Here is a 26,807-nt window from a genome sequence, read left to right as displayed (position 1 = left end):
TGAATACAAAATAGGAAATAAATTGAAACTTTTATTCTTCCAATAAGGCACAACTACATGGCCATTAGTAAGCAACTGGTGTAGAAGTGTATCGTGAGTCATAAGGTCAGAGGCTATTGTTGCCAAAAGAATTCTTGAACTGCTCTCAGTTAACTCAATTTGTATGTTGCAAAAAGAAACTTAAGGTAGCTGTTTAGGATAAATTATTTCCCATTTGCCTCCTCTGCCTCCTCGCCGGACACCGCTGCCAGAGCCACGCTTCTGCCGGGCGGCCTCCTCCCGGGGTGTCGGAGGTGCGCAACTGCGCACCGCCCCGGGGGTGCCGCCCACGGACTGCAAAGGGGACCGCTGCGGGACTCTGTTTTTACCTTCGGCTGGCCTTGACGTTTTGCGGCAGCCGGGGAAGGGCTCTTTAAGGGACATCTGGGGGAAAGGCAAGGAGGAGGCTCACCAGGTGAGAGCGGTGAGCATAAAGCCGGGCGTCCGGACCTTCCTGCCACACCCCCTCTGCCTCCTCGCCGGACACCGCTGCCAGAGCCGCGCTTCTGCCGGGCGGCCTCCTCCCGGGGTGTCGGAGGTGCGCAACTGTGCACCGCCCCAGGAGTGCCGCCCACGGACTGCAAAGGGGACCGCTGCGGGACTCCGCAGCGCTACCACCGCGCAGCTGCGCAGTTGCGCAGTTTTCATCGGGCGTAGGGAGGTTGTGGGGTAGCTTTAGAGCAGAGGATGCCTGAGGTGGCTAACCTCTGCTCTCTCAATTGCTCGGGACGGGTGGGGGGAGGTTATGGATGTGGGGGATGCATGGGCTGGGGAGGAAGGGGATAACATCGTCACGAGCGGAGCTCCTATTGAGGTAGTGTGGGGCAGGGGGAGGTATGGCGGTGGGAGAAGGGACTTGCGTTCCAGGGGAAGGCGAGATCGATGCGTAATATCTATCTCTCCTTCCTGTCCCCCTCCCAACCTAAGGGACCTGAGGGTCACTCCAACCGTGCCACAAACCCTGTCGCTGCTCCTGTGCAATGCCAGATCAATTAACAAGTCCCACATCCTCCACGACCTGTTAGAGGACCAAAATTGTGATCTGGCTTGCATTACCGAGACCTGGCTTGGGCCTGAAGGGGATGCTGTGTGGGCTCAGGCCCTGCCTGCTGGGTTCTCGGTGAAGGACCAGCCCAGGTTAGGTGGGCGGGGTGTGTGTGGCCTTGATACATAGGAACACCGTGTCCCTCACCAGGAACCACATCCGACAGACGTCCTACATCGAGTGTATTTACCTGACCCTAAAAGCGAGGGACAGTCTAGGGATTCTGTTGGTGTATCGGCCACCCCGTGCGCTAACGGACTCCCTTAACGAGCTGTCACAGCTGGTCGCTGAACTGATGCTGGAGACGCCCAGGCTACTTGTCCTGGGTGACTTCAACATCTCCCTCACGGCCAGCTATGTTCCACCCGGTGCGGCTCACAAATTCATGGATACCATGGCGGCCATGGGCCTGTCCCAGCTGATTTCGGGTCCTACGCATTGCGCGGGTAATACGCTTGATTTGGTCTTCTGTTCGGATGCGGATAATCCGTGGGCGGAAATAACTAATATTTCCCCCCTGCCATGGACGGATCATTTCCTGGTAGAGGCTACCATCAAGGTCTCTACCCAGATCCCCCCCGGGGGTGGCGGACCTATTAGGATGGTCCACCCTCGAAGGCTGATGGAACCCAAAAGGTTCCAGGAAGCTCTAGAGGGACACATGGTTGGTAGTGACGGCGACTCTGTTGATGCCCTGACTGGTATCTGGAATACCGGTCTCTCTAGGGCTATACACAGTATCGCTCCCAAGCGCCCTCTCAGACCCGCTTCCAAGTGCAAGCCCTGGTATACGGAAGATCTCCGGGCAAGGAAGCGGGAACTGCGACGGCTAGAGTACCGTTGGCAGAAACACCTTTGCTTAGACGACAAGGCTCTCCTAGACCAACTGTTAGAGGACTACGGAGAGGCAATACGAGCAGCAAAGAACTCGTTCTATGGTGCTCGTATTGCGTCCGCGGAGTCGCGTCCAGCAGAGTTGTTCAGGGTGGTCAGGGAGCTAACTCAGCTCCCTCCTGCCCTGAACCAGATCCTTGAACCTTCTAAGGCCTGCTGTGACCAATTTAATAACTTCTTTGCGGATAAAACCTCTCGGATAAGCGAAGGTCTTAACGCCGACATTACAGCAGAACCTAGGGTAGAGGCGTCCAGGGCCTCTGTGGACTCCATTAAACTGGATCGGTTTGAGTTGGTAACTACCGATGATGTGGACAAGATCCTCAGAAGCGTTCGGAAGACAACCTGCTCTCTCGATCCCTGCCCCTCGTGGCCCTTATTAAAAAAGCCCTCCCTTGACCCCCTGGTACACAATAATTATCGGCCAGTCTCGCTGCTGCCATTTTTGGGGAAGGTGATCGAGAGGGCGGTTGCAATCCAACTTCAGTCGGTCTTGGATGAAACGGATTATCTGGACCCATTTCAAACTGGCTTTCGGGCGGGTTACGGGGTTGAGACGGCCATGGTCGCCTTGGTCGATGATCTCTGTCTGGGCATCGACAGGGGAAGCGTGTCCCTGCTGGTGCTCTTGGACATCTCAGCGGCTTTCGATACCATAGACCATGGTATCCTTCTGGGACGCCTGGCAGAGGTGGGAATCGGGGGCACTGTGCTCCAGTGGTTCCGGTCCTACCTCTCTGGGAGGTCCCAGATGGTGCAGCTGGGAGACGTGTGCTCCGATGAGTGGGCCCTTAAAACTGGGGTCCCTCAAGGAGCCATTCTGTCTCCCATGCTATTTAACATTTACATGAAACCGCTGGGAGAGATCATCCGGAGACATGGGGCGCGGGGTTATCAGTACGCTGATGACACCCAAATAATCTTCTCTATGTCTCCGACTGATGCAGTGACTGAGGATGGCGTCTCTCCTCTCGTGGCCTGTCTGAAGTCAGTAATGGGCTGGATGAGGGAAAACCGACTCAAGCTGAATCCAGAGAAAACGGAGGTACTTGTGATAGGTTCCCCTGGTCCAGGAATGGCGGTGGTTCCACCTGTCCTGAACGGGGTCACGCTCCCTGTGAAGGACTCCGTGCGCAGTCTGGGGGTGCTTCTTGACTCATCACTTCACCTGACTGCTCAGGTGAATGCGACGGTCAAGAACACCTGCTATCAGCTTCGGCTTATTCGCCAGCTGCGCCCATACCTGACCCAGAGGGACCTTGAAACAGTGGTACACGCCCTGGTAACCTTGAGACTGGACTTCTGCAACGTACTCTACATGGGGCAATCCTTATACCAAACCCGGAAGCTACAAATGGTACAAAACATGGCAGCCAGGCTGGTCACTGGTACTTCCAGGGCCAGTCATATAACACCAGTGTTAAAAGATCTCCATTGGCTGCCCATTCGCTTCCGGGCACAATATAAGGCGTTGGTGATTACCTATAAAGCCCTAAATGGCTTGGGCCCGGGATACCTGAAGGACCGCCTCTCCCCGTATATTCCGCCCCGCACCCTCAGAACATCTGGGCAGCAATTACTTAGGGTACCGGGGCTAGGCTCACCTCCACTATGAGGAGGACTTTTTCCATCGCCGCCCCGGCCCTTTGGAACACGCTGCCCACAGAGCTCCACTCGGCCACCTCCCTGGCCCAATTTAGAAAGGACTTGAAAACCTTTCTATTTCAGTCTGCATTCCCCGAATAAAGTCCAACCAGACCTCCATCCCTCTTTAAGGGCAAGAGGATCGGCTAACGGGGCTTTTAGCTATGTATTTTATTTTCGCCGTGTGTATTCTTTGTTAATGTATGTTGTTTATGTGTATTTTATTTTGTTGTGAACCGCCCTGATCTTTGGAAGGAGCGGTATAGAAATAAAAATTTTATTTATTTTATTATTTTATTTACACCCTTATCATAGTTGTCAAGAAGCTAAGAGGGTACCACAACCATCAGGTCAACAAAGTTTTTCAGTTTCTAAGATAGCATTATACATACTTAACTAAGAGGTCTTATTTCAGATCTATTTACAATGAATCATCACATCTAGTACAATCTGATAAGACATAAGGAATGACCAGTCTATATTCATGCTATATCATGTGTAGCAAAGAAGCATTCTATCAAATGAGACCAGTCAATTTTAAATAAAGGTGTTAATAAAGCTGATGTGTTCCAGGGCATTAGTTCTTTAACAGATAATTTGCTACTGGAGGAAGATAGTAGTAGTTGGGATGTTACTGAGTATTTTGATTGTGCATCCTATATTTTGCATTGTGCTTGCTCATTATGCATTGTGGTTCTACATCCTATATTGCACAGTTGTGCATCATATATAATTATTTCCCATTTACCCACCTTGATCGCTGGAAAGGCGGGCTACAAATAAAATTTTATTATATATTATATTATTTACACTGTTTTAAAATATTTTTCCATTGAACATATTGTGACGGATCTGCTTTCCAGGCCAGCTCCACAGTTCCAAACCCTTTGGCTCCTGTCACTTACTTTCTCCCATTTCATCTCAAGATGCCTACATGGATCAGGTATTTGGGCATTATATGGACAATTGGATGTGTTGTTCTGTGGGTTCACTGTGGTAAGCGTGAACCCACTCTCTGTCAAAATGTAACAGAAACAACCAGACATATATATTTTTTTAAAATATCAAGACATTGATACAGTCAAAGATTTCCTATACTTTGAGCTGGTGGTCAAGAAATCGGAAGAAGAGTAGGACTTGGAAGGGCAGCAAGAGACAAGTTCTTCAAGTGTAAGAGAATCATTTCATTTGAAATGTGGTGCTGCGGGAGAGTTATGAGGATACTCTGAATTGCCAAAAAAGATAAATAAATACATCCCAGAGCAAACCAAGACTGAATTTTCCCTAGAAGCCAAGATGACTAAGCTGAGGCTGTCATTTTGGGACATATTATGAGAAGACAAGACTCACTAGAAAAGACAATACTGCTTGGCAAGGTAGAAGGCAGTAGGAAAATATGTGTACCCACCTTCCTCTGACACAATGGGATTCAAGGAAGATAAGAAAGGAAGCTTATATTTCAGGTTTTCTTTTGCATTCCATTGGGAGCAAGAATCAAAATAGCATTTAAAATGCATTCTACCCTAACTTTATATCCCATTGAAAAAAATTGGCCCCATAAGCTTTTGTTGATTAATCTACCAATCAAACTGATTGAAGTTTACAGCCTCTAGATGATATAAGAGGTTCTTGAGAGCCAACCCCTGCATGTTCTGGCTGTGTTTCCCATGTTTCAACCATGGGTGAAGTATCCTTAAGACATATTTATGTAGCGAGTCCCTTCTGAGCCTGGATTTAATACCAATCTAATATAGATTGGTTAGAGATAGTCAGCATGGATTTACCAAAGGGATGTCATGCTTAACAAACTTGATTCATTTCTTTGAGGAAGTGGCAATGAGAGTGGACAAGAGTGAAGTACTAAACATAATTCACTTGGACTTGAAAGGACTTTCAATATGGTACCATACAACAGATTCATTTATAAAGTTAGCAGACAGAGCATTGATGGTGAAATACTCAATTGGATATCAAATTGGCTCAGTAATAGGCACTGGAGATGGTGGTAATGGTTACAGATCACACAGGAGTGTGTAATATGCACCATGGCATACACAACTGAAAACTTCAGGAGCTTAGCCTGGATAAGCCACTGTTGATCCAAGAAGAGTAGAGGAAAGTATAAGGAAAGGCTTTGCAAAAGCGTACATGGGAAAACAAAAACAATTTTTCGTAAATGATATAAAAATCAAGAAATGAGGCAGTTGGCTTTTATTAGTATATTCATCCTTCAGTTTCAAGTGTTAATTCACCATATAGTGTAGTTCATTTCACCAAAAGGTATCTCCACTTTTCAGCATAACTTATTCATGGAAATAATCATTTGGAGGCTAGACCAGTTTCTGAGCAGTATTTATGCCCACATTAAAACTGTGCTCATGTTGAGTCTGTGCAAAGTGAAGATGGCATTACTTTTCTAGGTGAAGGGTGCACTTTGCCAGTTAATAGGTTCCAGGCAAATGATCACCATGCTCAAGGGCTCCTCTGTCTTGGTCTCCTGACACTTCCCCAAAACTCACTATTCTCTGGATGTGCCCAGTTAGCTGATTTTGCTGGGTTATGCTCAGCAAAAATGGCTTATATCTTGTTATGGAGATAAGCATGTAGAAGTTTCCTGGACATGTTGTATGTCCTTCTTTGGTGCTGCAGAGGTTGGCATTACCTTCCTCCTTCCTCAGCCCACCAAGTCCCTCCTCCAACATCCTCTGAAGCCCCTTGCATGATCATTCCTTGCTTTGCGGACAGCAGAACTACAGAGGTGTCTTCCTGGAGACAGACACACAACAGTGTGATCAGCTTTGAGATCTGCCAGGATCCCCAGAAGTCTAAGCACTGCATTCTGTGTCTGGCTATGGGAATGTAGACTGATGCTTCTGTGATAGCTGTGGGAGCTTGCTTCAGAGGCTATTCAGTAAATGTAGTGTAGGTCGGAATTCGAACTCATTATGCTATGCTGAGCCATACAGGATTGCAAACAACGCCTGGCTTCCAGTTAGTAACTCAGACATAAATAACTCCCCTTACAGAAAGAGTTGGGCATTTTTGTCCCACATTGAAGTCCATATTCAGCTGAAGGTTGTGGAGGCAGTGTTGTGCATGCAGTAACATTGAGATTGTGGTGCCATTGCACATAGCAATTTGTGATATTTACCTTTGAACACTCAGCTGCACAGTGTTGCAGTCCACTAATGGATATTTGTTAACAATCTCCTTGGTATAGGGTCATCCCCAATATATCGGAAGTTAGAATACACTCAGGAAAAAGTCAACATAACCTGCTGTTTTCTTACACATGGGTAAGTATGGAGGATGTTGGACATTTTTGTCTTATGCAGAACATTCACATTCAGTTCAAGGTTGTGGTAAAAGAGTTTTGCATATGATGCTATTGCATATGTGGATGTGTATTGCACTGTTTATTCAGTTGTGCATTTGATTATGTGATACCATTCAACACGTGAGTTGCATAGCACAAGCAATGCATAAAACTGCATACAGAGATTTATACAAGATAATGTTGCTCTAGGATCTCATCCTAATTGCACTTTAAAGACTAATGAGTTTTATTTCACAAAACATTTTGTCGACTGCATCTCACTTCATCCGATGCATTTTGCATCTGTGTAGCAGTCAGTGAAAACCTATGTCAAATAAATCTTGGCCACAGAAATTCAGTTCACAGCAAGTGACTTTCTGAAAGGTGAGTCTTTTTCATCCACCGAGGTCCCCTTGTTGTTGTAGCAGCAGTATGCCTTGAAGTCATTTCTGACTTATGGCAACCTCAAGGTGAATCTATCATGGGGGTTTCTTGGCAAGATTTGCTCAGAGATGGTTCGCCTTTGCCTTCCTCTGAGGCTGAGAGAGTGGGCATGTCACTCTCTTCATTATCTTTAACCATAGATTTCTAAGTGTCAGAATCACAAATAGTGAGAGCTCTTCCTCAGTGCATACAGTGCAATGGAAACCATGATGGACCAAGACTGGTATGCTTCCTTGTATATTTATTGTCCAGATGCATAATGCCTAAATATGATGAAGTCCACAAGTGCATTTGTGCCTCTAAAATTTTCCTTGCATATTTTAAATAGCAAGATAAATAAATAAATGATTTTTTGCAAAACTGAGGAACCATTAATGTCAGCATTTAGAATGGTGTTGATTGATTTTAACAGACCAAGGGTTTGAACTTTTGTTATTATGCAGAGCACATGGATAAACACATAAATCAAGAATCCATCAAAGGAATGCTAATTCTGTTGAGGGAAGGCACCCTGTTCCTGTCATTTCCTCCACAATCTATGGGCTCATTTTGGATAGAAGATGAAAGTAAAAGCTGCTCCTTTTCTTGGTGTGCTATAGAATCTACATGCTAATACTAGCTTTAAACTATGGGTGACTAACCAGGTTGAAAAAGGTGCGTTACACACGTGCCGAAAGTACGTGTTAGGGTTAGGAAGGGGCGTGCTAGACGCCCCTCAACCCTAATATGGACTGGGTCCGTACAAAATGGCGGTGCCCATCCACACGGGGGGCACCATCTTGATGTCGGCGATGCATAGTGTCCAGACGTCGCAACCCGGAAGTGACGCCATGAGTGCGCGACTAGCACCTCGCGGCACCACTTCCGGGGCGCAAAAAGAAGCACCATTGTGGCGCTTCTTTTCGGCTGCGCCCAGGAATTGTGCGGTTTGGCCGCTGTGGTTCCCGGACGCAGCAACCGGTGCCGCCAGCAGACCACTGCTTTTAGGTGGTCTGTAACGTGCCAAAGTTTGGTTTTTCTGAGCTCTTGGTATCATAAACTTCTCTTGCATTCCATTGCAAAAGAGGGTGATACTGGATTGTTTTTGTCCCACTCTTAAATTTAGGCAAAATCACCATCACATCATGGGTGTACCTAAAGGGGTGGGTGGGAGAAATTAGGGCACTGGCCTCCAAATAGGCATTCAACACCTTCAAATGAAAGTTTCTTTTAGTCCCCAAATTTCTAGCATTGCAATGATGTAAAACTTTAGTTGAGCATTTGCAAATATAGTATCATAGAATCGTAATGTTGGAAGAGACACAAGGGCCATCCAGTCCAACCCCATTCTGCCATGCAGAAATTCTCAATCAAAGCATCCCTGACAGATGGCCATCCAGCCTCTGTTTAAAGACCTCTAAGGAAGGAGACTCTACTACACTCCGAGGGAGTTTGTTCCACTGTCAAACAGCCCTTTGTCAGGACAGAACTGTCAGGACGTTCTTCCTAATGTTGAGGTGGAATTTCTTTTCCTATAGCTTACACCCATTGTTCCAGGTCCTGTTCTTTGGAGCAGCAGAAAACAAGCTTGCTCCCCCCTCAGTTTAGGCATCCAAAGAAAAAGGACAGGCAAAGTTAGCAATGGAATACGTATACAGCAAAAATAAATGTTTCGGTGCAAATGATTTTCAGTGTCTCAGTTTCTGCAATGCTAGAAATTTGGGGACTGAGTTAAACCTTCCTTCCTTCCTTCCTTCCTTCCTTCCTTCCTTCCTTCCTTCCTCCCTCTCCCTTTCCCCCTTCAGCCTTCTGTGCTGTCCTAAACCCAGCTCCTGGGGGATTCTTAGGTGCTCCCATAGTCATCAGTGGGAGTGTGGAGATCAGTTTCTTTGGATCCAAATGCAATTTTTCCCAGTAGGAAAAAGTTTTTTAAATGAAATTCTTTCCCCTCATATAAGCATGACCCAAAATGAGAGGAAAAGAAACGAGCACCAAGCAAATAGTTAAAAGAGTGTTGCCCTTATATTTAATTATATATATGCTTGTTCTGATGTTTCTTGCATCACTTTTCATAGTACAAGGTTGAGTCTCTGTGGTTTTGTTTCTTCATGTCATTTATGTTCTCATACTTAGAATGTTGAGGTTCCTTTGGCGTCCCATTTCCTTGCAAAATCTGATTCATACAAGAAGCACATTATCTGTGTGACAGTTAATTAAATTATGCCAATTGCCAATCGGCCTCACTTCCCGTCCCTAAAAAACCTTCCACAATATTAATGGAAATACTTCGTAGATTGTGTAGGAAACAGTGACAAGGTACTGAATAATACCGATACACTCACGGTCACTTGTAGTGTTTCACAATCAGTGCTGATACAATCACCTTGCCACCTTGTGGGAAAATGCTATATATTTTAATATGTCTGAAGGTTTTCCCCAGTTCAGTTTTTCAAAGATGCCAAGACCACTCTGTCAAGCCTCTCTTATAAGCACTCCAGCCTGTTCTTAGAAGATAGTATATCAGTGCCATAACTGAACAGCTATTCAGAATCAGGTCTCAGATCATAAGAGGTAGGAACTGTCAACCAAGTGAATTGTGGGCCAAATTGTTTGGAGTTATTTCATTTCTCTGTTTGATTTTGTGGGAATAGTTTCTTACTGCATTTGGTCATTTTTAACTAAACTGTATTCAAGTTGTGATCCAACTATTAGCCTTTTGACCTGTCAGTCTCATCCATAGCTTGAAAAAGTTACTTTTTAAAGACTAGAACTCCTAGAATCCCCAGCCAACACGGACCTGTTAGTGGAGAAATCTAGGAGCTGTAGTCTAAAAGTAACTTATTCTGGTTCAGTCTGATCCAATGGCTTTTTCTTACACGTATGGGAACAAGAGTGTGCAAGTGAAATTCACCCAAAGACACAGTGTGCAGGCAGGCAGAGAGCAAGAGGAATCTCTCTGTCTGCCTGCCTCCATGCTGCCCTTGAGCCATCAGGTTACTCGTTGGCAGTGCTGATGCTGCTGGCAGCCCATCTCTTTGTGGGCACTCCAAGGAGACAAACATTGGTAGTAGCAGGCTGAGTCCACCATGTTGCTGTTGCTGCCGCCAGTAATCAACTCTTCAGGGCACTGTAGCTCACCAAAGAGATGAGCATTGGTGGTGGCAGTGGCAGGAATGTGAAGGACTCAATCTGCCATCCTCATCACCATTGCCACCAATGCTCGTATCTTTACGGAGCTCCCCCCCCCCCCCGCAAGAAATGAGCATTGGCAGTGGCAGCTGAAGGCACTTAGAGGACTTGGCCCACAATCCTTGCTGCTGCTGCTGACAGCCCATCTGTTTAGGAGGCTGTGGTGCTCCAAAGAGATGAGCATTAGCAGTAGCAGCAGCAACGTGGAGCACTGGTTGACTGGCAGAACCCAAAGAGTGCTCAACAATGGCTTCTTTTCATCTGGAAAGAAGTGACCAGTGGAGTCCCATGGGGCTCTGTTCTGGGCCCAGTACTATCCAACATCTTGGATGACCAAATTGGGGGCATGCCTATCAGATTTGCAGATGATACCAAATTAGGAGGAATAGCTAATACTCCAGAGGACAGGTTCAAAATTCAGACCTGAATAGATTAGAAAGCTGGGGCAAAGCTAACAAAATGAAATGTAAGGTACTGCACTTAGGCCGGAAAAATAAAATGCACAGTTATAGGATGGGGGACACCTGGCTGAACAAGACTACATGTGAAAGGGATCTAGGAGTCCAAGTAGACCACAAGTTGAACATGAGTCAACAGTGTGATGCGGCAGCTAACAAGACCAATGCAATTTTAGGCTGCATCAGTAAAAGTATAGTGTCAATATCAAGAGAAGTAATATTCTGCTTTGGTCAGGCCCCACCTGGAATATTGTGTCCAGTTCTGGGCACCACAATTCAAAAAGGATGTTGAGAAACTGGAGCATGTCCAAAGGGGGGGGGGGGGCAACTAAAATGGTGAAGGGCCTGGAAACCATGCCCTATGAGGAGCGACTGAGGGAGTTGGGGATGTTTGGCCTGGAGAAGAGAAGGTTAAGATGTGATATGATAGCCCTGTTTAAATAATTGAAGGGATGTCATATTGAAGAGGGAACAAGCTTGCTTTCTGCTGCTCCAGGGAACAGAACCCGGAACAATGGATGCAAGCTACAGGAAAAGAGATTCCACCTCAACATTAGGAGGAACTTCCTGACAGTAAGGGCTGTTCGACAGTGGAACACACTCCCTCGGAGTGTGGTGGGATCTTCTTCTTTGGAGGTCTTTAAACAGAGGCTGGATGACCATGATCATCTGGCGGGGATGCTTTGATTGAGATTTCCTGCATGGCAGGGGGTTGGACTAGATGGCCTTGTGGTCTCTTCCAACTCTACAATTCTATGATTCTACTGCAACTGATGCTCATCTCTTTGGGGTGCTGCAGTCCCCCAAGGATGAGTATTGGTGGCAATGGCATGTCACCCCCGCTTCTGAAAGCCCATTTCTTTGGGGAGGGCAGTAGCCTGAAGAGATGAGCATTGATGGTGGCAGAGGAGAAACAGAAAACTCAGCAGATTCCCCCACCCCCATTTTATTTGGGCTCTGAAACCTGATCAATGATGTGTCTGAATTGGAGATCATGAATCCTGAAACATCTGTTTGAAGGGCTATCAGAGGACACTCCTTTATTTGAAGCTGTTTCCAATTTGAGGATATTTTTCTTGCTGAGGCAACAAGATGGCTGCACTCCCACTCATTCCTTGTACTTTGTACTGAAGTCAACTGGACTGACAGTTCAGTCTTTCTTCAGTACTGGTAATGCTAAAGGCAGCAGGTTACTGTAAAAGGCACAGGGTAAGCAGCATGGCACGCAGCTATCTCCTTCAGCAACAAAATGAGAACATTGCCACCCTATTAGGAACTCTGCCCCACCAAATGAAAGTTTACTTCAGTCCCCAAATTTCTAGCATTGCAGGGAGACTGAAAATCTTTCACATCTGAAACTACTCTGTTATGTTTACATTCCTTTAGTGACCTTACATGCCTCCTTTCTTTAAATGTGGGCTGGCATCTTGCTAAGTACTGTATTTACAATCTGCTAAGCTAGATTTACAACCACATAGATTTTTGTTGTTCACATTTCTGATTGTGGCACCATTGCTGTGATAACAAATCTTTCCTAAAACCTACCTTAATAGCCAGGTGGGCCCATCAGCTTCTGCTAAAAAACAGAGCAGGCTTTTCTTAAGCCTGGTCCATAGAAAGTTGAAGACGACTTATATAAAATTCCACAGTACTCGCAATATATGTGTGTTTATGTGCTCTTACAGCATAGAATCATAGAATCGTAGAGTTGGAAGAGACCACAAGGGCCATCCAGTCCAACCCCCTGCCATGCAGGAAATCACAGGCAAAGCATCCCCGACAGATGGCCATCCAGCCTCTGTTTGAAGACCTCCAAGGAAGGAGACTCCACTACACTCCGAGGAAGTGTGTTCCACTGTCGAACAGCCCTTACTCTCAGGAAGTTCTTCCTAATGTTGAGGTAGAATCTCTTTTGCTGCAGCTTGCATCCATTGCTCCGGGTCCTAGTCTCTGGAGCAGCAGAAAACAAGCTTGTTCCCTCCTCAATATGACATCCCTTCAAATATTTAAACAGGGCTATCATATCACCTCTTAACCTTCTCTTCTCCGGGCTAAATATCCCCAGCTCCCTGAGTCGTTCCTCATAGGGCATGGTTTCCAGACCTTTCACCATTTTAGTCGCCCTCCTTTGGACACGCTCCAGTTTCTCAATGTTCCTTTTTAATTGTGGTGCCCAGAACTGGACATAGTATTCCAGGTGGGGCCTGACCAGAGCAGAATAGGTTGTTGTGAGCCTTTAAGTGGTTTATGATTTATGGTGACCCTAAGGAGGCACTATCATGGGGTTTTCTTGGCAAGATTTGTTCACAGGAAGCTTGCTATTACCTTCATTTCAGGCTGAGAGTTTGACTTTCCAAAAGTCGCCCAGTGGGTTTCCATGGCTGAGAGGGGATTTGAATTGTGAAGTCCTAGCCCAACACTCAATCCACTACACAATAATAGCTCTGTATAGCAGGGATTCTCCTGTTCAATGGTTACTTAACCACTGAATGATGTTGGACCAGCCAGTATCTGTCTAATTTGCCTCACAGAGTTGTCAAATTAACTGGGGAGAGGTAACACATCCTTAGGAAAAGGGTGTGTTAAAAAGTAATAAATAATAAGATAAGCTAAATATAATAATGCACCAAACTTAAACTTACATTCCTCACTGTTTTCTCATCTCACATCTTCCATTATAACAAATGAAGATTATTGTTGGCAATTAAACAGCACCACCTATAATACTTACTTTATTGCATTGCAGAAAGAGTATGTCAAGAACTACAGAAATTAAATTGTTCAAATCAGTGGATTGTCAGGATATTAGAAGAGTGAAACAGCAAGATATCAATTTTAGTGTTAATTATCTCAAAACCACTCTCTGCTAGTGTCTCGAAATAAAATAAAATTCAAACTTTTTCCCATAATGGCAGTGATTGTTCTTTCCCTAAATGGCAAACATTCCACAGTGGTTGAAGGCCTATACCATCCATGTGATTTTATTCTGAAGTCAAAGTTTCAATTCAGTGTACTGGCAAACTCTTCTGCCCTCAGTTTGCCAGAAACCCTGGCTAACAGAAACATAAGAAATCAATGCCTTAGTTGTTTTCCAGTCCAAAGGAAGAGAGTCGTAAGGTATATCAAGCACCTAGATTGAGCATGAGTGACGGAAGAGTTTGATTATAACAATGTCAGGTATAAGAAATGAAAATATAAACTGCATTTTATGTGATTAATGTATACAAACTGCCCTCTCCTTTCGTGCAATAACCAAACAAATTCACACCTTTTATAATTGATAATTGTTAATGTTACAGGTCTGTTATTCAGCTTTGATAATGTGCATAAAATGCTCAACATGATAATGGGTAGCTGAAAATTTAGGATGGTGGCACGTTTAGTGTAGTATTTGGATTAGCATTGTTAGCCTGCAGCTACATAGGTTCTTAATAGCTTATAAGATTTTAAAATAATCTAGTTATGCCCTCTTTTTTTTACAGCATTTAGCTTTTAAAAAGAAAATGATTAAACAAGGTACCCTGCTCAAACAAATACTACCAGCATTAATTAATCAGGATGATCATATGTAAAAGAAATGATGCCAGATAGTAACAAATCCAAGAGAAGTTTATTATGAAAATGGCACCTGCAGGATGAAAAAAAATTAAGTTACATAAAGACAACCATGTATGACATGTATGAGAATCTACAAAAGTATAAAAAGAACCCTGTTGTAAATGAAGTATGTACATTTCTGATTTGCAGCATTATCAATGATCAATGAAAAAAATGTTTCGAATAAGCCAGGCACTCAGAAAGTTAGATTCGGTTAGATTAACACAAAATAAATGTACCATAGCTGTCATTTTTTAACATTTTAATTTTTTTTATATATTGTAGAGTTGGTAACACTGCTAAGATTTATACGAACAGAATCCCTTTCCCCTTTATTCAGCTACTTGGCACCAGTCTCCTCATAAAAGATTTCATATATTTGTACAAGAAATAGTTAAAAACACAGACACAGTCTTCACAGGTAATGAAGGTTTTTTTTTCCATTTTGTAATTTTAAACACTATGGATTTAGACAGCAGCTGTGATTATCTGTTAGTTTAAATCACCAGAAATCATTTTGACACAACACAGAAACATTTATAAAAAAAATAAAACAACAACAGCTGTTTAGCTGTTTTTTTTTAAATTGTAGCTGATAGGTGCACTCCTTTGATTGTTCAATAGCTAGAGTAGAGTTTCCAAAGGTAAACCCAAATCAGTTCCCCTTGCCTTTGAAATCTATTTGGAAATCCTTTAAATCTAATCCTTTAAAAGTTTATCATCAAAATTTGTGATAGCCAACACCCTTTTAGGGGGGTGTTATTCCATACCACTCTTTTCAGACCTATCTTTCTGACTCTAAACCAGCTGGACTGGCTTAACACAGTGAATTATCCAAATGGTTGAGAACAACTGAGCTGAAATATATTAACACTGTACATATATGCAAAAAATATATGTATGTATATATCACAGTCATAAGCTCAGCTTCTTTTAAAACCACGCTGGTTGACCTTTGAAAGGATTTTCTATCTCACTTGAAATCGCTCTCTCTATATAACTCCATTAACCTACTTGGGAGAAAAACCAAAGAAATGCACCCTCTACTTACAGTTAGAGCACAAGGGACTCTGGAAATGTTAACAACTGAGGCTATATGGCATCACTTTGTTTAATATATCTGAGTATCACTCTTTAGTGCATTGTGTGACGCACACGGTAAGAGCGAGACATACCCAGAATTCCTCTGTGGGGAGAAAATGGCTCCATTAACCTTGAGCTAGTTAAGAGTCTTTTATCTCTGAGAATGGGAAAAAAGAGAGAAAGAGGAAGAGGGGAGAAAAGGTGAAGAAGGAACGGGAGTGGGAGAGAGAAAGAGTGAGAGATTGAGAGAGAGGCAGAGAGAGAGGCAGAGAGAGAGAGAGAGAGAGAGAGAGAGAGAGAGAGAGAGAGAGAGAAATCTGAGTTTACACAACAGCAAAGCAACAGCAGAAATGAAAAGGTATACAGACAGTGGAAGCAGCATAAGGTGACATTACAGAGGAAGGCCACCACACAAAAACCACTAACCCCCAAGAATCACTGGTTCACTAGGACTGTAGGAATGGGACTTTACCACTCCAGACTAGAGATAAAGCACAGAGAAGACAAAGGACAAAACAACTACATTAGCTTAGTATATACTGCATATAGTAACACACATTGAAACTGCAATGGGACTGACAGCCAAGGACACTTACACATTGTACACATTACAGTTCTCACATCTGTTATTAGATGCCTTAACAAACAGCTGCCAAAGATGGAGTGGAAGAAGAATTTATACTTGACAGTCATTTGGAGTGTTTGACACTACATTGATTTCTGGCAACAAAGACAAAATAGGAGGTTTCTTTTCTTCTGTTTTTACTTAATGTGCAGTTTTTAGTTGCAGTTATCTATTTCAAGCTTATTAACCCATTTGTTAAAACATATTGGCTTCAACACTAGAAGGAGGAGGAGGGGGGGGGAATTACAAAACACAAACCAATGAGCAAATAAAAATAAAAATAAAAAATAAAAAATACAACCTTCCCTCTATAACATTAAATGAAAAAATAAAAACATGTTAAATATTATATATATATATATATATATATATATATTTCCTTACTCTGAAGTGTTATTTGGAAGTTGCAAAATTAGCCTCAGTCACACTGAGAAAAACAAAACAAAGCAAAGAGAAACAATACACACCTTAAAAAGAAAAACAAACCCAAACATCCTCAAGTCAATTCAGCTGAGCTTTCTTGTTTTTTTTTAAAGCACTTTCACAAGAGGAGAAAAAAGGCTTCCAGATCCATATAAATTTAATATGAGGCTATGTTCGTTAGTTTGGAGGTAAAAAAATTAAGTCCTGCAGCTAATGTTAATGAGGGCTTTTGTCTTAACTAACCAAGGAGACTGCAGCACCTGACTATTGACTAGCACAGAAGACATTCCTTTCAAAAATCCCAGCCCACAAGCTGCATGTTGTGTGAAGACATTACAGATTAATAAATGATAGCACCATGGTTTTAGAAATTAAGTTAACGTTTCTGTAATTAACATTTAGTCCATCTTCTTAATATTCTAATCACAGGCCAGAAATTAACATTTTAAGAACCCAAATTATTGTATGTGCAAGTAAGAAAATCTTAACCATAAAAAGTGAATTAAACTCTGCATAAAATTCTAAAATACTATCCCCTATTTTTTTTTAAAGGAATTAGGAACAAAAAGACCCCTTTCATTTGACTTAGTCAAACAGGGCATATTGTTTTATGCTTGTTTCTTTTAATCTTGATCATATCAAGATCATTCTGAAGTAAACCCAATGGTTGTCACTTTTAAAATCTCTTTACCACAACACTGAGTATTCTATGGCAGAGGCATACACATATTAAAGGCATCTTAATAAAGATGCAAAGGAAAAAAATACACATCTTGGAAGAAGACAAAATGGCAGGCAACTGGTACTTCAGCTCTCTGAAGGCAAAAATATAAAAAAAATCTTTTACATTAAAGAATAAGTCAAGTTAAAGAGAAAGGGAATGAAATGGGGACCATTGTATTGAGTGAATAAGCTGACCTGCTCAAATTCAAAGTGCTAGAATTAAAGGTCTAAACTAAAATATAGTCTATGCCTCAGAGTTTAACACTGAACACAGTATGTGGTCATATTTCAATCCTCCTTCCGTTCCAGTGTCTGTGCGGCATGAATGCCATTGCTGTACACAGGAAATGGAAGAGTGGAGAAGAGTCCTTCGGCAGTTGTGAACACATTCCCTGCAGGCATTTGGGCCAGACTGGCCGCGCTCACAGCACTTCCAAATGGTCCTGACATATTAAGTCGGTGAACGTGGTGGTAGAGCATTTCCATCGGTGTTTTAGGATCGAGGCCAAAGCTGGGGCTGTTAACGTCCACAAAATTAACAGCGTGGGTATTGGGGAGGAGATTGCCCTGCATGGCTAAAGTAACTTCAGCTGGAGCATACCGAATAGTGCCAGTGGTATAGACCCTCTGAGCAGCTGTGCTGGTGGCAGCAAGGGTTCCAGTTACCCTGTGAACCAAAGGAAGGACCACATTGCCTGCCTGCAACCTCTGGAGGGCTTCCAGATCCCCAGTGTACAACAAAGAATTGGAGGTGCTGGGGCCTCCTGGATGCTTGTCCCGTGGAGATGCAGACAGAGGTGGTGACAAAGGGTCAGAGGATACAGGAGCCAAGGCGGAGTTGGATGAGGTGCTGAATTGAGATTTGCGGCTGGCAGTATTTTCAGTCCCTGGTGGGGTGAGGACAGAGTCTGGAATGGAAACATGTAAACTGCTGCTGGTTTGGGGAGAGGGGAAGTGCTCTGAGTTTGGGGGCTTGGTCATACTATAGGGTGATTCGTTCCTTGAGATTTCCCTGTTAGGTGGGTAATTCCAAATACTGCTATCGTTATCAAAATTGATAGGTTCTGAGATCTCGGTTTTGATTTTGAGCACTGAGGCACTGTTTGGCGATGAGAGCAGCTGGGGCTGATCCACCAATGCTGAGTCAAGTCCATTTGGGCTTGAGGTGCTTGATAGCCTTCTGCGGGTCATGCTGCCTCCTTTCTGCTTTTTCCTCCTTTTCTTCCTCTTTTGATGCTTGCTGGAAGACTGATCATTTACTTCTCCTGCACTGTCTGAGTCCTTGGCACTGTCTGAGGTCAATGATTCACAATTCTGTAGCCGCAAGTCTGTTTCGCTCTCCACATAGCGCTCCACCTTGATCTGCATAGAACCAAGAGTGCTGAAACTATCCTCAGGGGCCTTTTGATTCTCAAAGTCAGAATTTTCAAAGCTGTCATCGCTGTCTCTGCTGTCCTGGTTGCTGGAGCTGTTCCCATCATCATTACAGTTCATTTCATTATCTGACTGGTTCCCAGACTTCTTTCTATCTGACTCAGGGTCTTCACTGTTTTCTGACTGGTTTCCTTTTTCATCTGACTTTGAATTTTCATTATCCTCTGAACAGAAAGAAAAGTGAAAAATATTATTGAGAAGAAGAGCATAAGATTCAAAACAAATATCAAGGCCCCGTTGCCAGAACAACAATAATGCAAAAGCAATGGAAGAACGGAGATGGAGGAGAATGCAACTTCTCTTCCATCATAGCCCTCACAAACATTGCTTCAGTAAGTATAAAAGCTGAAAGGAATTTGGGCTGTCATTACTCCTGATGACAACGGTAATGGTGAACTTTCTGCCATGTAGGTTAAACTAAGAAATCTTTCAAGTAGCATGTACCAATATATCAAGAAGCCACACCATCATGTGGGACAGGGACAACAGTTTCTCCAGGCCTACTGCTGGCTGTGGAAAACCAGACTTTGGGGAGTAGTAATGGCTGCTCTAGAGGTTGACACTGCAGAGAGAGAAACCTGTACAGAGAAGAAGGCTTAGGTCTAGATTATCTGAAAGACTGTAGCTCCTCATACAAACCTGTAAGAATTCTAAGAATCAGGGGAAGGTTTTCTCTCAGCTCTGCCACAATCACAGGCTTGCTTGATGAGGATATGAGAGAGCACCTTTTCAGTGGCTGCTCCAACCCTCTGGAATTCCCTTCTATGGCTTCCTTCTCTGTCTTCTTTTGCTGGCAGGCAATAATGTTTTTGTTCAATCAGGCTTTTAATATATAATCACTGTCAGGGAGGCTTTTATATGGGAACTGTACAACACGTACAGTAGGCTCTTCCTATCTGCTGACATGACATCCATGGATTGGAACATTCATGGGTGGCCCACTCCATTCTCCTCAGTGGCAGCAGATGCATGCAGTCACATCAACATGGTTGAATGCATGTTGTGCTGCCATTGAGGAGTTTGGTACGTGAGGTGCCAAGGAATTTGCCATCCGTGGGAGTGTCTGGAATGGATACTCTGTGGATATGAAGGGCTGACTATATTTATATTTTTCCCCTTTGTATTTTTAATGTAGGAGCTTATTGCTCCACTTAAATAACCTGTTTTACCTCATTTGAATTCAAGCCTAAATTGGGAGGCAGTTAGGTCCTACTGCAAGGATTTTGCCACCGATGCTGCCGGGCAAGTACAGCCCAGCTGTAGCCTGGGTTCCAGGCAAGCTCCGGCGGCCATTTTTCCAAGTCGGAAAGCTCCCAGCTTCAAAATAAGGCCACTGGAGCTCACCTGGGACCTGGGCTGCAATCTGGATGTACTTGTCTGGCAGCTTCGGTAGCAAAATCCGTGCAGTAGGACCTGACTGCATCCCAATTTAGGCTTGAATTTGGATGAGTTAAGCCGAGTTATTTAAGTGGACTGATAAGCTCTGTAATTTTACACTATTTTAATGAGATGATTCTAATTGTTTTTTAAAAAATTATTAACTTTTCAACCAGTTTTATCTGTGAACTGCCTTGGGTCCCATTCCCAAGGAAAGGCGACATATAAAATAAAACAAACAAATAAATAAAGAATTATTATTATGCATGGCGAGGGGAGGGAGAGCCAGAATGAACCGTAGGAATGAGGAAAGATGTCCTTTTTTGCTTTCTCTTTAAATGTTCTTGTATAGAACAAGGAGGTAATTTATTTTTAAAAATGCTTCTTCCCAGAACTTATTCTCTCAGAATACATATTGCTGCAATCCAAGCTTTTGCTTCAGTAGTACTCAAAATAAGATGTTAAAGGGTTAATCAGGTTAATTTCTTCTTTATCTTCACCTCTCATCATCCTTTCCTTTTTTATTATCTCTCTCAAACTATTCTGAAGGCTCAATGGTCTTTGTTTTCCTGTTTTGATCAGCTGCCATTTTGTATCCCTCACAATACACCAGGCCTGGGGTTGTTGCAAGTCACTGCATGCATGCATATGTGAAAGAGAAGGGGAATTATGGTCACCATAAAAAAAGTGGCAGAGAATATGCAGAAAATATATGGCAATATGCCTTCATTTGTAAGTAGGGAAGAAAGGAGAAGAGGCCCTAAGGAAACAAAAAAACAAGAATTTGGAAAAAAGTTTTCTGAGAAATGTAGGCTTATTTCTAAACCATCCTCAGACTCTGCTGAAATAAAATGGTTTATACAGAAATGTCAAAAATGAAAGTGCAAAGGCAGGTCTGATGCTGAACATAAAGAAAACAAAAATAATGACAATTGAAGAAATACACAAATTCAATCTAGACAGCGAGGAGATTGAAATAGTTAAATAATTCCTATATCTAGGATCAAACATTGACCAGAATAGAGACTGCAGTCAGGAAATAAGAAGAAGACTAGGAATAGGAAAGACAGCTATGAAAGAACTGGAAGAGATACTGAAGAGCAAAGACATACAACTGAGTACTAAGTCAGAATCGTTCTGTATTCTGTATTGTATGCCCAATTACCATGTACGGATGTGGGAGCTGGATAGTAAAGGAAGCAGACAGAAAAAAAAATCAACTCATTTGAAATGTGGTGCTGGAGAAGAGTACTTAGGATACTATGGACAGCCAAGAAGACAAACAAATGGGTTTTTGAACAGATCAGGCCAGGGCTCTCCTTGGGAGCAAAGATGATCAGGCTGAGACTATCGTACTTTGTCCACATAATGAGAAGACACGGATCACTAGAAAAAACAATAATGCTAGGAAAGGGTAGAAGAAAGAGACAAAGATCACAAAACAGATGGATAGACTCAATCAGGGGGGTTATGGGCAAGGTCTTGCAGGATCTGGGCAAGGCAGTGGAAGACAGGGATTCTTGGACTTGTCTCATCCATGGGGTCACCATGAGTCAAAACCAACTCAAGGGCAGCTAACAACAAAATGGCAAAACACTGGAACATAAGACCTGTAAACACATTATAAAACCATGGCAAATTCAAACATAACTGGAATTCAAATAAGAAGGAACACTATTAATTGATTTTTCTACAAAAACCCCTTTAAAAACACCTCACATTGCAAACTACAATGCTGCGCTACAGTAGTACCATCTACAGAAACTGTAAGACCCACTGATAATTCTAACTTGGTTGTGATTATCTGATAGGAAGAGATAATAAAATAACATAATGAAAATAAAATAATATATATGATAAAACAAATCAAAACAATAAACAAACAAACAAATCCTGAAAAAACAACAAAGCTGACTGTTTATGTTACCTGAATTGTCTTTTGAGTCTGATTCAGAATCGGAGGTCTCTGAGGATTCAGAGGTTTTCTCTGGCAGATGAGGAAGCTGAGCAATATCCATTGGTGTATCCTTGTATTCTGGGTTGCTGAAAAAGAATATATGGCAAATATAAACACAAACATTATGATGTGAAGTGTGAAACTTTCCTCTGTTTCTTTTCTCAACTCTCTGGAGCAAAAACATAAATGCAAATAGAGAGCATAGCAAAGCAAACATGAAAACATACAGATCTTTTTTCAGTTCTTTACAGCAGATGTTTTATGGAGACTGCTTGTAATCCTACCTACCATCAAATATTTATGCTGCTCCCCATGACTGCTACTGTTCAGGTACCAGTACCAGAATATTTGTGATAATCAACTTTCACATTCTACAGTCTGTCCACTAATTAATCTCTGTTTTGTAACCTATGCAAACATACAAACAGTACTTTTTTGCCATCCCTGTTGTTGGAGTGTTCTGTTAATTATCTCTTTATGTCTTCTCAGCACCTTATGAGGATTTCATTTCTTCTTTTGTGTAACTCTGTCGTGGGGCTAGTTTTTCTCTATGTAAGAGTGATTCTAGATGAGGCTTTTAGCATGCCATAGTCCTGCTGTGTCCATTGATTTTGACAAGGTTCCAGCCAACACTGCCTTCCTTCACAGCCTTAAATCCCCCCCCCCCCACCTATCATTTTCATTACCAAAGAAAACTCATGAAGAAGAAGATGGAATAGTTGTGCAAGATCTTCACATTGTTAGCACAAGAAATCCTCCACCAGGAAACAGCCTAAGGGTGCATCTACACTGTAGAAATAATGCAGTTTGACAGCACTTTAAATGTTATGGAATACTGGGATCTGTAGTTTTACAAAGGCTTTAGCCTTCTCTTCCAAAGAGTGCTGGTGCCCCATAAAGCTACAAATCCCAGGATTTTGTAGGCTGGAATCATGACAGTTAAAATTGTGTAAAACTACATTATTTCTACAGTATAGATCTACCCTAAGAAACAAACAGATCATTTATTAGATCTATGTAACCTATAGATTTAACTGTACTAGATTGTTAGCACTAAACTAACAGTCTTCCTGGCCAGTGAGGCTCACCTACAAGAAAATAAGGAAGGAAGGAAGGAAGGAAGCAAGCAAGCAAGCTGCAAAGACATATAAGGTGCATATAAGTACCAGTCATTTTGCATTTCTAAGACCAGTCTCCCCAATTTGTTGCCCTCTGGATGTTCTGGATTACCAGTCCCAGAATCTACAACCAATACTCCTTTACATGTTAGAGCACATGAGGCAGCCACATGGGTCCTTGCACACTACAAAATTATAGTGTTATGATTCCTCTTTAACGGTTATAGCTGTATCCTTCAGAAGCCTGGTATTTTTAGTTTGGTGAGACACTAAGGAGCTTATTGCATGAATTTTAAAACCATCTCAAGTGTCCCAGGCTGCAGCCGGGATATGGCATGAAGGTGGGAATTATCACATGCTAAATCTCCACCTAACTGCCATCCGCCATCAGCCTGGGTCCAAACTGGGTCCCAGCCATGCTCTGCCAACACTTTTTCAAAGTCGGAAGCTTTCCGGCTTCGAAAAAGTGCTGGTGGAGTGCTGCTGGAACTTGGGCTGATGGCGAGCAGAGATTAGGCAGTGATTTTAGCATGTGATAATCTCTGCTTCCATCCCATGACCTGGCTGCAGCCTGGGATACTTGAGATGGTTTTAAAGTTCATGTGATAAGCTAAAACTCTCTGGCTGAGAATTCTAAATACTCATCTCTAAACTGCAGATCCTGAGTGGAACTATGGCAATTAAAGTAGAATCTTAGTGCTATCACTGTGTAGCATGAAAGGATCTTTAGTGAAGTAAGATTAGATCTGTTCCATGCCTTGACACGAGGCTGCTGGCACTCTATGTGTCCCCTCGAGAGTTTCATCATAGAAGAAAAGTGAGTGAAATAAATTTATACATTAAATAACAATGTATGGAATCCATGGGAATATTGATTAATAAGAATCACTGAAGTTATAGCTTGGTAACAGGAGCAGATGGGGGATTTTCTGCTACAGAGTGAGCTTAGCTTCCCATATGCTCCACTATTCTGATGACATACATATTCATAGCCTCTAAATTGAATTATGGGTGTTCTTACTGTTTTGCCACTTTTCACCCATCCCCCAAGTTCAAGTGGAATATCCACTTTTTTCTTTCCATTTTCAGTACCTTGCATATTTATTTGCTCAGACATTTAGTGTGTTCTTTACTTAATTGCCCCCTCTGTATTGTGGCCTTGCGGTTTACACTATGTCTAGCCAAACAGCACTGGTACACAACCCTGCCATGGAAAGGGAATTAAAGAAGTTATAATTTTAGACAGTAGACCTGAAAGTGAGAAACATGCTCAGGAAGTCTCTTTCATCTCTCTTGGAAATCAAAATGAGTATAACTAATAGCATTTTGAAATAAACTCTACAATAATGACAACACTAAACAAGGGAATGAAAATGACCTTTCTAGAATTTACATCACAAATACAGTAGGAACACTGGCCCAGGTTTTTAATCCAGAATTCTCTGGTAGCCAACTACAGTATATATTGCTAGGAAAAGATGGCTGTAAAACAATTCTGTAATTATGCCACACTCAAGTAAATGCAACTTCTGAATTTGAGAGATGCTCAGGGAATGGCAAGCCTATGGATATCTTCCTATTATCCATTAGCAGACAATGATTCTGAACAGGATGTCATTAAATGCCTTGCATTCTTTCTTGTAGATCACCCGCTCAATATGACTCATGCAGTCACAACACAAATGCAAATAATGGAAATGACAGAAAGATATACCTCAGAAGGTAATTGACCCAGATGATGTTCTTCTCATTTGCATTCTTGGCATTGATAGCAATAGTGGCACAAGACTGTATCCAAATATAACCTCCATTCTTCTGCATCCAGCGGTAGTATTTTGTTACACACTGACCCTTGTTCAGCACTGGATTGCAGGAAACAAAAGGAGTAAGGAATACAATTAGCACGGTGCGCAAAGGAGACTCATTTGTACCAATAGAGCATGTCACCAGTACAGAGAGATGGAAAGCCTTTTTCTCATTACATTTATTAGAACACCACATTATAATAAAGGGAGTCATTTCCTACAGTTGTGACAGAGAAGTAGGGTTTACTACTAATTCCAGTGTGATTTTAATCTGCTTTTGGCAGCTCACATAAGCAAGGAAGAGCAGTATAAATCTCACACAGTACCGGATCCTATGTGGACATTTCCAAGGCACTCAACATCAAATTGTGGTGTGGTTCCCCCCCCCCCCCCTTTCTAAAAAGTTAAATTTCTATGTGATTTATTCATAGCTCCTGGGTAAACCTCTTTGAGATTCTGGCTATTTGAAAGGTTTGGGAAGATACTGTACTCTAGTTCTTTGATCATTCCTCTTCATTGCAGGCGATATCAACTACTGAACTTACACATCTGTTTCTTTTGATCTTGTCAAACAGAATTTACAGTCCTCAGATGAACCAAATCTCGAACGGTCAGTAGGGGGAATGTCTGTGGAGACTTTGCTTAATACCAGAGCAAAATAAATCCACCAAAGAGCTGCAGGAGAAACTGTGGCCTAAGGGAGCTGCAGAATCGAGCACATTAAAGGCAAGAGCTCTGTGCGGTATCTAAAATGGGTTCAGACAAGGGAGGACAAGTGAAAGCAATCAGTTCTGAGGTGGGAAATGCTTAAATAGACAGATGTTAAAATTGGTCTCAAGCCAGCACCTTGTCAAGCTAAAACTCGTTTTGTCTCAGCAAAAAGGCAAAAAGCTGTAAATCACTCGCTGGAATAATAAAGCTGTGTATGTTTGGCATGAATTTAGGCAATGTGTTTGCTATTCTTATGACAACAGCTTGTACTTCCTTCCCTGATCTCTGTTTGCTTTCAATCTTGCAAAATCTTGCACACTAGAGGGCAGTGTGCATTCACACACATCTTTGCTTTTGGCATGTCCTTGTCTCCGTCTGCTAAAATGAAAAACCTCTAACTGCTGTAATAAATTTGGCTAAATTAGCTGCTAAATGGTTATCTCAAGTAATATGTATTTGCATTAATCATCTTGCTCTAAACCAGAACAAGCCAGAGTCCTAAAGACGTAGTAAATTCATATTGTCCATTTAATTATGGCTAATAAGTGCTTCATATACAATAGTTTCATGAAGTACATTTTGATTTTTGTGTGTGTGTGTGCTGAAGAGGTGGGGAAGAGAAGTAGAAAAGGAGTTAGGGGAAAATTGTATTGAAACTTGGAAATGAAACTATACTTTCAAAATTAGGTGCTGCTCCACTAAATAAAAAAGTAAACTAGTAGCATCTAAACCATATGAATCCAAATTTTGATTAGCATCTTAATCTGGAATTTTATTATTTACTTATTTTTTCACAACAAAGCAAAGAGCAAGAGGTTTTGTTCTTCCTTTCCATTCACCCCATGCTTACTGACTGGCTGCCCACAGCTTGTTATTGTTGTTAAGCTGCCCTCAACTTATGACAACTCCATGAATGAGACACATCCAAGCCCCCCCCCCCCACCTT

General features: G+C 42.5%; 1 protein-coding gene across 6 annotated transcripts in view; it reads right to left on the bottom strand.

Annotated features, from left to right (window-relative positions):
- Positions 1–17,377: 17,377 nt before the first annotated feature.
- The window catches only part of NPAS3 (neuronal PAS domain protein 3), a 948,130-nt gene continuing 938,700 nt past the window's right edge, over positions 17,378–26,807 (bottom strand). For all 6 annotated transcript variants that reach the window (XM_089523551.1, XM_089523555.1, XM_089523557.1 and 3 more), the window contains 3 exons: positions 25,060–25,207; positions 22,198–22,313; positions 17,378–19,057 (listed from right to left, as the gene is read on the bottom strand). In XM_089523551.1, coding sequence (XP_089379677.1) covers positions 17,748–19,057; positions 22,198–22,313; positions 25,060–25,207 — 1,574 coding nt within the window. In that variant the 3' untranslated portion in view covers positions 17,378–17,747. The remainder of the gene's footprint in view (positions 19,058–22,197; positions 22,314–25,059; positions 25,208–26,807) is intronic.

This window comes from Sceloporus occidentalis, unplaced genomic scaffold (assembly GCF_023333645.1).
Source record: "Sceloporus occidentalis isolate IW3139 unplaced genomic scaffold, rSceOcc1.0.p SCAF_4, whole genome shotgun sequence".
Taxonomy (NCBI): domain Eukaryota; kingdom Metazoa; phylum Chordata; class Lepidosauria; order Squamata; family Phrynosomatidae; genus Sceloporus; species Sceloporus occidentalis.
This window is presented reverse-complemented; position numbering and strand designations above follow the sequence as displayed.